This window comes from Pleurodeles waltl, chromosome 9 (assembly GCF_031143425.1).
Source record: "Pleurodeles waltl isolate 20211129_DDA chromosome 9, aPleWal1.hap1.20221129, whole genome shotgun sequence".
Taxonomy (NCBI): domain Eukaryota; kingdom Metazoa; phylum Chordata; class Amphibia; order Caudata; family Salamandridae; genus Pleurodeles; species Pleurodeles waltl.
The window spans coordinates 750488658-750499235 of NC_090448.1; the positions used below are offsets into that span (position 1 = coordinate 750488658).

The 10578-nt window shown below is 45.1% G+C and overlaps 1 protein-coding gene across 8 annotated transcripts in view; it reads left to right on the plus strand.

The window, feature by feature from the left end:
- Nucleotides 1-8492, plus strand: part of EHBP1L1 (EH domain binding protein 1 like 1) — a 239038-nt gene extending 230546 nt beyond the window's left edge. For 7 of the 8 annotated variants that reach the window (XM_069207892.1, XM_069207894.1, XM_069207889.1 and 4 more), the window contains one exon: nucleotides 6236-8492. In XM_069207892.1, coding sequence (XP_069063993.1) covers nucleotides 6236-6323 — 88 coding nt within the window. In that variant the 3' untranslated portion in view covers nucleotides 6324-8492. The remainder of the gene's footprint in view (nucleotides 1-6235) is intronic. The other variant, XM_069207888.1, reaches the window with a different exon arrangement.
- The last annotated feature ends 2086 nt before the right edge of the window (nucleotides 8493-10578 follow it).

Genomic DNA, 10578 nt, shown 5'->3' on the forward strand with positions numbered 1-10578 from the left:
TTGATGCTGAAGGCCGCAAAGTTTGCTCAACCTCAGCCATCACCATGAAAGCGGCTAGTGCCACTGCCCTGTTGGGCAGATATGATCGCGCCCTTTGGGATTCTGTGCTGCAATTTTCTGATTGTGTTCCTAAAGACAAAAAGGAGGATTTCTTAGAAATTGTAAAGGAAGGCGCCATGGTCTCCAACCAAGTGATTAGCGCCGCTGCAGACTCCTCCGTGTTATCTGCACATAGTTATTGTCATGGCATATCCTTAAGAAGACATTCCTGGCTACGCCTTACTTCACTCAAGCCAGAAGCGCAACAGAGGATACAAAACCTTCCTTTTTCAGGTTCCACTTTGTTTGGGTCTCATGCTGACGACGAGATGTCTAGGATGAAGACAGAATTAGACACTCTGAAGACAGTGGGCATCGAGAAGCCAAGAGAACAATGGAAAACATTCCGTCCCTACCACCGTAGATTCTTAACTCAAAGGCTTCAAACACCGCAGTCGATGCCTCCGAGATCCCAGCACCAGCAACACCAGAGACCTTTTTCAACCCAGCGAAAACAAACAAGGGGTCGCTCCACACCACAAACCGCCCAAACAGGTCGTCAAACAGCGGCGTCTAAACCCTGAATCCTCACTTCCCCCTCCTCCATTACCCACTCCGGTAGGGGGAAGTATTTCGCATCATCTGGAAGAGTGGCAACGCATAACATCAGACGCCTGGGTTCTGAATATTGTACAGAATTGTTATTGTCTCAGGTTCATAAACCCTCCGCCTTCTGTTCCACCCAAACCGGTGAAATACCACCTCGACGCTCTCAAAGTAGAGGTAAGAACCCTATTACAAAAGAACGCGATAGAACCTGTTCCTAAGAACCAGCAAGGAAAGGGAATCTACTCGAGGTACTTCCTGGTACCAAAAAATGACAAGCACGAGTTCCGACCCATTCTCGATCTAAGAATAGCCTACAAATGGATTCGCAGAGAAAAATTCAGAATGCTATCCTTACACCAAATCTATCCCCAGCTTCATCAAGGCGATTGGCTCTGTTTAATAGATCTCCGCAACGCTTACTTCCACATTCCCGTGGTCAAAAAACATCGGAAGTTCTTAAGATTTCTCGTCGGAAAAAGCCATTACCAGTATACAGTGCTACCCTTCGGCCTCAAGTCAGCACCGAGGACGTTTTCCAAATGCATGGCGGTGGTGGCAGCCCATTTAAGGAAGCACCGGATCTTCGCCTATCCCTATCTAGACGATTGGCTCATAAAAGCATCCACATACCTAGAGGCCCAACAGCACTTCAGGTGGGCCTACCAACTACTCCAAAGACTGGGTCTTCAGGTCAATCTCTCCAAGTCCACGATATCACCTGTACAGAGGTTGCACTACTTAGGCGCCATCATCGACACCACTCATGCAAAGGTGTTTCCTTCGGAGGAACGATGTTTATCAATCCTCCAGAAGTGCCAGCTGCTCGAGAAAATCCCTCAGACCACTGCAAGAGAGATATCCTCTCTCCTGGGGTCGATGGCGTCTTGCATCTATCTCACTCCCAACGCTCGCCTCCATATGAGACCTTTACAGGAGTGCCTAGAAAATCAATGGATTCAACTAGTAGACGATTGGGAGAACAGCATCCTTCTTTCTCCCCATGCCATTCAATCCCTCAAGTGGTGGTGTTCTCCGAACAATCTCCTGAAAGGGATGCCATTCCATCAACAGCCTCCCACTCAGACCATAGTCACGGATGCATCGCTGCTCGGATGGGGAGCGCATATGGATCACCTTCAGATTCAAGGCTCTTGGTCGCAGAGGGAAAGACTATATCACATCAATCTCCTAGAGTTACGTGCAGCCCATCTTGCGCTCAAGGCCTTCCTCCCCGCATTGACTGCGAAAACTCTGCTTCTCCAAACAGACAGCATGGCCACCATGTACTACTTGAACAAACAAGGGGGCACCAGATCCAGGACTCTGTCTACGGAGGCCCAAACAATTTGGCACTGGCTTCTAGCCAACAACTTAACATTAGTAGCAACTCACCTTCCGGGCATACAGAATGTCCAGGCAGATGCCCTCAGCCGAGCAATGGACGAAAACCACGAGTGGGTTCTGCACGACAACGTCGTCCACTCCATCTTCTCCATGTGGGGTACCCCTTCTATAGACCTATTCGCAACCCCAGAAAACAAAAAATGCCAAGACTTCGCCTCCAGGTACAACCATCCAGGAACATTGGAGAATGCCCTGTGGATAAACAGGTCAGGAAAATTTATTTACGCCTTTCCACTGCTTCCCCTGATACCGACAGTCCTCCTCAAGCTGTCCCACTCCAACACCAAGATGATTCTCATCGCACCGGAGTGGCCACGCCAGTGGTGGTTTCCAGACCTTCTTCACCGATCACTCCGTCGACATATCAGATTACCTTGCCGCCCGACCTTCTCATGAAGTTTCGAGGCCAGATGAAACATCCCAACCTCTCGTCTTTGAATTTGGCAGCATGGCTCCTGAGCTAGTGCAGTATGGTCACCTTAATCTTCCTCAGTACTGCATGGAGATTCTAAGGGAGGCAAAACGCCCTTCCACAAGAACAGCTTATGCCTTCAAATGGAAAAGGTTCTGCGTATGGTGTTCGGACAAGAACTTTGACCCACCAACATGCAGAGAAGAAGCTATTCTTCCATATTTATTACACTTGGCGAAGTCTGGCTTACAGTTGTCATCAATCAGAGTACACCTTGCAGCACTAACAGCATATAGGAAAAGTCCTTCCCAAACCTCTTTCTTTAAGATTCCAGTCATAAAAGATTTCCTAGAAGGTTTAAAAAAGGTTTTTCCTCCTATTATACGTCCATCTCCTCCATGGGAGCTTAATATAGTCCTTTTGCGTCTGATGCTACACCTCTTTGAACCCATACACAAGGCATCCCTCCAGCATCTTTCCTGGAAAACTGCCTTTCTTTTAGCAATCACTTCAGCTCGCAGGGTTAGTGAGATCCAGGCCCTTTGCGCTCAAGAACCTTGTACGGTTTTACATTCCTCAAAAGTAGCAATGAGAACACATCCTAAATTTCTACCTAAAGTCATTTCAGACTTTCACGTAAACCAGACCATCTCCTTACCGACTTTCTTCCAAAATCCATCTACTCCTGCTGAGAGAACCCTACATTCTCTCGATGTTAAGATGGTTTTAAAAGTTTACTTAGATAGAACAAAATCATTGCGCAAATCACAACAGCTGTTTATTAACTATGGCCCAGTTAGAACAGGTCTGGCCACCTCCAAACAATCCTTATCCAGGTGGATTATCTCATGTATCTTATTCTGTTATCAGTTAGCAAATAAATCCCTCGATGGCAGGCCTAAGGCCCATTCCACTAGGGGCAAAGCAGCAACTGCTGCTTTGATGAGAAACATTCCGTTAGCAGAAATCTGCAAAGCGGCTACATGGAGATCTGTCCACACCTTTACTAAGCATTACTGTCTTGATTCGGATGCTAGGACAGATGCTCAGGTTGGACAGGCCTCTCTTAAGAATCTCTTTGCGTGATTTATTGTTTCTTTATTGTTCTGTCTACTCCACCGCGGTTATTGGGATGGGCTTGCTAATCTATTCAGTGCTTATGACTATACATGGAAATCCCCTACGAGAGAAGGAATAGTTTCTTACCTGTAACTCCAGTTCTCTCGTAGGGGTATTTCCATGATAGTCATAAGCAACCCTCCCTCCTCCCCAGTGGAGTTGACATGATAATAACTATAATAATAATAGTAATAATGAAAGATATATTCAGACTTCTTCATGTCATATTACAAGCCTACAAAAAGAACTGAGGCAACTGCCTTTTGCTATGCATGATGGGATACAGGAAGACTTTCTCTTCTTAAAGGCACATCTCTATTTACATTCTGTATAATGGCAGCCTATGGGCTACACTGCCCTGCATTGTTTCATCCTTATTTTGAAGTTGTAAAAAGGTTTGTGAAAGATGTTTTCTACTTCATCTCTAGAATAAACATGTTTTTAAATGTATATCTATACTACAGTATCCTTTTTTGTCAACCAAAAGAATGAACAATTTGGCCTTTGTAGCCATTCCTCTAGGCTGCACATTGACATTCTTAAGTGACTTTGCTGGCCTTCCTCAAGAAAGGCGAACATCTACACTTAAGAACACACTTCAGAACAGTGCTCCGGGGTTCCCGCAGGCGTACGGAACTATTCTGTGCTTATGACTATCATGGAAATACCCCTACGAGAGAACTGGAAATACAGGTAAGAAACTATTCCATCCCATATCTCTAAAGATCTTTTAATATGTTAATGAGGAGTAAGATTCACAGATGTATAGACTTACCACACCAGGGGAGAGAAATCTGAGCAAACTCCCCTGCAAGCATTTTACTTTATCTCATCACTTTTTCACACATTCAATGTGACAATCCCTCACTGAGCCCTATTCATACACCCAGGTGAACACAAGATGGAGGATCCTGTCATTAAAAGGGTCATTATGACCCTGGCACCAGACCGTCAGGGTCACAGTGGCGGTCAGACCGCCACATTATGCCCGTGGCAGAGCCACCACTGTCCAACCGCCGACACTGGCAGCCTGCCGCCAGCCTGCAGCCTGGCAGTCCCAGTGGTTGTAATCTGCCATGGCAGCGCTGCCCTTGGGATTACAAGTCCCCATCCGCTAGTGCCATGGAAAGGCTGGCAGAATAGAGGCCCCTTGGGCCCCTGCACTACCCCATCTCGCATTTCACTGCCCAAATTACGGGCAGTGAAATGCGCGATGGGTGCTGCTGCATCCGCTGCACCGCCACATTGCCACCAGCTCCATTAGGAGCCGGCTGCAATGTTGAGGCACTGTTCCCCGCTGGACCGGCGGATGGAAACACTGTTGCCGCCTGCCGGCCCAGAAGGGAACTCAAAATAGGGCTGGCGTGGTCCAGGCCGCCCGTGTGGCCTGATGGCAGAATCACATTGGCTAAAGGCCTGAGTGTCTAAATACCCCTTATCAATCACCTGTGTCACATATGCTAAAGGACTATGGGGCATATTTAAGAGCCCTTAGCACCATTCCAACACCACTTTAGCGTCATTTTTTTAAGCTAATGTGGCGGTAGAAGGCCAAAAACGTATTGCCATATTTACAAAATGATGCAATGCATGCATTGCACCACTTTATAACCCTTTGAGCTACATTATGCCTGCGCCAGACATAATGTATGCAAAGGGGGCTAAAAAAAGGCGCAAGGAAATCTAAGAGATTTCCTTGCGCCATTTTTTTCAGCACTTTTAACGCCTGCTCAGTGCAGACATTAAAAGGAGGCTTCCATTGCTTACAATGGGTCTCTGGGTGCTTTGCAGGATTAGTATCAGAGTTTTTTACACTAATCCTGCAAAGCGCAGGACTAGCGTCTAAAACTCAGATGCTAGTCCCCTAACTACCGTCATGGTGTGCCGTATTTCAAAGCCGGCCCACACATGGTGGCGTTAGGGGGGCGCTAAGAGGTGCAAGAACAGTGGCGCTGCACTGTGTGCAGCATCACTTTTCTTAAATATGCCCCATTATGTTGAAGTAGGCCATCGCTGTTGGAGTCCTTTAATATATTTCTGCACTTTTTAACACAAGCATATACTCTCTGAAATGCAATATAACTTCTATACCTAGAGAGAACAGGTAATGGGGTTGTATGGGATAAGAGATGCTGGTGGTGGCAAAGGGGGGGAAGTGTGTGTGTCTTCCTTCTTGGAGACCTAACAAAGATTTTTTATGGGTCCTGTGCCAATTCATCAAAGTTACCTAGTCACAATGTTTCTGATAAAGGCAGTCTCCACCCAGCATTCCCAGTCAAAAAAGCCTTTGCCTTAATAGGCAGTTTTTGTAGTTACTTGTAAAAGGAAGGTACTGCTAGTGTTATCTTTGGTTGTGACAAAGTATGGTTTCTTCCACAAAACATAACAGTTTCTTTAAGCCTCCTACGTGTGCAGGCATTTCATAACTCCCATCACACCCTTCCTTCTACCTTCAATTTTCCTGTAGTTTTCTCACATGAGTATTCGCAGACTTATTAAGTCCTAATTCTGCATTGGGAACGTGTCTGCCCATCTCCAAGGAGGAATGCTCAGCTCGAATTGACTGTGAATTCAGTTGAAACCTGTTCACTCAATGCAATCCTTTGTTTCGTAGCTGGAACATGACTGTTTTTTGTTTTTCTTGCTCTGTAGGGCAGTGGAAGAAGATGAGCGTCTAGAGCGAGGTCTGGAGCAGAGGCGCAGGAAATACAGCAAAAAAGAGAAGTGCCGGATCAGCTAAAGCAGCCATGTTTTGCCATTTCTGTGGAAAACAGCCAGTAGAGCAATATGAGAATCGAAAAAGAATGTGTCCATAAGTACTCTTGCTGTGCCATAGTCAACAGAGGATTTGTAGATTAGTGCTGCTACAATGAACTCTAAGTGCCACAATTGGTAGGGGAACAAGCAGACCATAAGGACTCTGATCTTTTTCTCCTGCCACTTTCTGTAAATCTCCACACTCTATGGCCTTACCACACCAATCATAGAAGCTGGGGACAGTAAAAGCCAGAAACCATGTCTTCCAATCCTCAGCCTACCAAGCGGTGAAACCTCCACACCACAGTCCCATACAACCCAATGTGTACAAACCAGACAGTGACAGCTACAACACCATCTCCCACTAAGCTACTGCCAACAACCGTAAACAGCCAACCGTAAAAAAGCACCACTTTGTTTAGCCTTAACACTCCCTGGCCAGGGAGAATAGGGACCCTAAAGCCATAAAATAGCCTTCTGTACTAACTACAGACCAAGAAAATGACGACCATAACACCACCTCGTGGCCCTAACACTTCTATAGGCAACTACAGCATAAAGTCACCATATGCAGCTCTGCCCTAGAAACCAGATTATCCATCGCCCAAGCACCACCAGTTACTCTGTACCTCCAGTCAGAGGGACCACTGCCGAAACCACCTACTTCGAGCTTATCAACAGTGAAAACAGCCTTGACACCAATTCCTGCAAATCTGCTTCCCCTAACCTGCCTCCTACTAATGAGAGAACAACTAATGTCTGCTGTCTGACTCCTACTAATTGGTGGAACAACAGCTGGGCTACAACTCCAGCCAAAGATAAATAAATGGTACATCACTTTGTTAGAGTCCATCCACACCAACCAGTGGAAACACATCTGCATCACCTTCTTCATCCCTATTCCTATGAACAAGATAGGCCCAGAGGCATCCATTAAGCTACTCTAAGTGCCAGAATATTCCAAATGTTTTCACTTGAACTTTCCAGTGGCCTAGATGGTTCTTACCCAGGATAAAAGTGGGTGGGGTGGAGGAGTGATAAAAACAAACTATGGGAGTAAAACAAATATAGCTAGTGCCAGGAAATGTGGACGAAGTCTTTGGGGGCTGATAGGTTTTTGCAATTTTATAAATCCCGATTTTGCTGTAGACTTGCAAGTGTCAGGCCCTATTAACTCCTTTTCTCATCCTTTTTCACTCCACTGTTAGTTGTGAAAATAGGAATTACAAAGTATTTGGAGTGGATGAGAAATTAGTGTATTCTTGAAATGGATTTTCCATTACACTTCATTACACATTTGACCTTCCTCACCTATCCTTAAGAGGAGATCTGTGCTCTCCCTGTCCCGATCAAGCTGTCTTATTTATAGTTTGTTTCCCCTCTACTCTGTCTCTCACTTTAGGCATGATCTCCTTATTTCCTAGCTAGGCCTTGTGCTGTCCACAGTTTCTCTCTTCTCCAGATATGTGCCAATATGGCTTCTTTTCCAGAACCGCACTGTTTCCTTACTTTCCTGGAGCAGACATTGTATACAATTGCCTTTCCCAATATATTGTATACCTCCAGCCCGCTTGATCCTTGTATCCTTAATGGCGAAAGTACCAGCATACAGACAACTGTAGAAGATCCATTTGTAAGCCACTTGGGGAGAGCATGGTTGGAGTGACTGATCATGGAAGGCAGGTAGTCAAAGTAAAAGGACTGCTTTTCACGAAGGACTATTTCATCATAAAGGCCTTTGCCAAGGACAGTGTGCCACACAACACAATAAAATCAGCACAGTGGTGTGATCCCAGCACTCAGTGGATTCCAAGATCCAGGAAAGAGACACCAGTAGACGGATCATTTACTTCGAAATGTTTTACAAACTTCAGTTTTAAGTTTATTTATTTTATGTGTGTTTGTGTGTGTGTATGGGTGTGTTATATGTGTGTTGTAAGATTTTGCAGAATGCAGCTGAAATATGAAGAGGGGTTAAAGCCTCTCTTTCAATAGTGCCTTTGAGTACTGGTACGAAATGAGAGATTTGCCTTCCCAGGAGTTACCTAAGCGCCTTAAAATTGTTATGCACTGGACGCCCTTGTCGTCCCAGCACCTGTCTTTGCACTCCATGTAGACAATGTTTGAAATAAAAATTAGGGGAAAAAATCAATAGATTTTGTAGCCTTTGTGCCTGCCTCAAAATGTGAGCTTACAAGATGGCCTCTGTGTTTTGCGTTAAGCTATAACATAGTGCGTATGGCAGCCTTTGATGATACAGGATGTCTGTAGTGACGTTCGTGAAAATAAGGCCCAAGCTTATTTGATGGGAAGATGTGTTCTTGGCCACAGGTGAGTACCAAATTATTCTCCTAGTATGCTGGAGAACAAGAAAGCTAACTTTGTTCAAGGAAGGTCAAGCAAGGGTCTTTTTGGCAATAATATGTTGTAGTCTGTGGAGCCTATTCACAAACTGCATTTTGTACAACATGAAGAAGTACTACCATAGTGTTAATCACTTCCTACAAAATGCTAGTCACAAACCTCCATCTATTTTCTGTACGGAAATTCCGCCACAATGGCAGAGCTCTTCACACACATAGGTATATGTTTGGTAGTAAATGTAGGAGGGAAAAGGGGAGTGGCTGGAAAATGGGGAATACGTACTCCTAGGTGGTAGGAGTTGGGGGAAAATTAAGGAGGGGTTTGATGAAGGACATGCTAATATAAACATTGACCCACAAAAGAGTAAAACAATTGCTGTTCTCAGACTACACCTTTAAAGTTGCAACAGGCCTGAAGGTGTCAAAACAGGTGTAAAAGTATTCCAGACCAACGTTGGAGTATGTCAAGCACCAACGAACCACCAATGGCCACTCACTTGTACTGCCCTAGAAAGCAATGGAGGCAAGGAAATAAACTAACACTCCTTAGGAACTAACAATAAAATAATTATTTAGCATTTAAACTATGTCCATTTATGTTTGTACAATGTGTTGCGGTAGATACGCATGCTCTTCATACTCCTGACATCTAGTGTTGGGCCCAGACGTTTGCAAATTGTTTTTCTTAAAAAGATGCTTGAGTCAGTAGAACTGTTGTGACTTCACCCTTTGCCCTTAATGGACCAGCACACTGGCTCTGCCTCCAATTGTTTTCTTCCACCATTGGGCATGGAAGTTTAGGAACGCTGATGTGGGGCAATGAGTTACACACTGGTCTTTGCTCCAGCTACTCACGCTTTGAACTTCATGACAAAACCCCTACTGGGCTGCTTGGGAAATCCACCCACAATGCTGAGATTTCAGACCCAACAACCAGTGCCTGTTAATCCTTCATTTACCGCTCTTTTGGGCCTCAGTTTGAACCTTTTTGGTTGCTTCTTGTAGAATGGACGAGGGTATGGCATATACACCTTTCCGGTTCTGCCCTAAGTGCAATACCAAATACCCTGAAGCGACCAGAAAGGTGTTTGTAAATTCTGCTCCTCCCCAGACCACGAGGAGACCTCCCATGATGCCTGTCGTGCCCTGTCCTCTAAGAAAATCCTCAGATACTGAGGGGTAGGATTGTGGGCTTTCCACTAAATGCAGTGACAAGAGTCATCAGAAACACCAGACATCTTCGGGGCTGAAGGCCTGCCTGGTGCAGAGGAAGAAGAAGCCTGGTACAAAACAGTTAAAAAGTAGAAATCACAAACCCCCCAAAAAATAACACTCCAATTTATAAAAATATACTAAATTGTAATGAACAAATAGGCACCAAAAACGAAAAAAAACAGTTTTAGGGAACCGGATGTATGACTTTTTCGAAGTTTCAGACGTTTCTTGTGTGAAAAAGCATGAAGCGCTAGACGGTATCAAAGTGAAAAGTTAAGGGTGATGGAACACGAGTCGGAGACAGAGACCAAGTTCATCCCGGTAAAAAGATTTCCATCTGACTTAGTTGTTTTTCTGGAGAAAAGTCCTAGTCGACAAATTTGTTGTTGGGTCAGAGTGCCAGCTGGATCCAAAGAGGGACTCATTGATGCTAGCCAGATGAAGTGCAGGACCTTGGTGGGAGCCTCTGCAGGAAGATCAAGGCACTTGATTGCGGTGGAACACCAAACAGACAAAATCCTGGCTCAGGAAGGTGTCATTGTCATTGTGATGCTGCTCAGCTTTGGTCCCGGTGAAGTCCTGTAAGTTGGACTTGGAAACTTTTCAGGAAGTTAGTATCCTTTCAGTGGGGCAACCAGCAAGTTGAGCCTAATTGGCAAA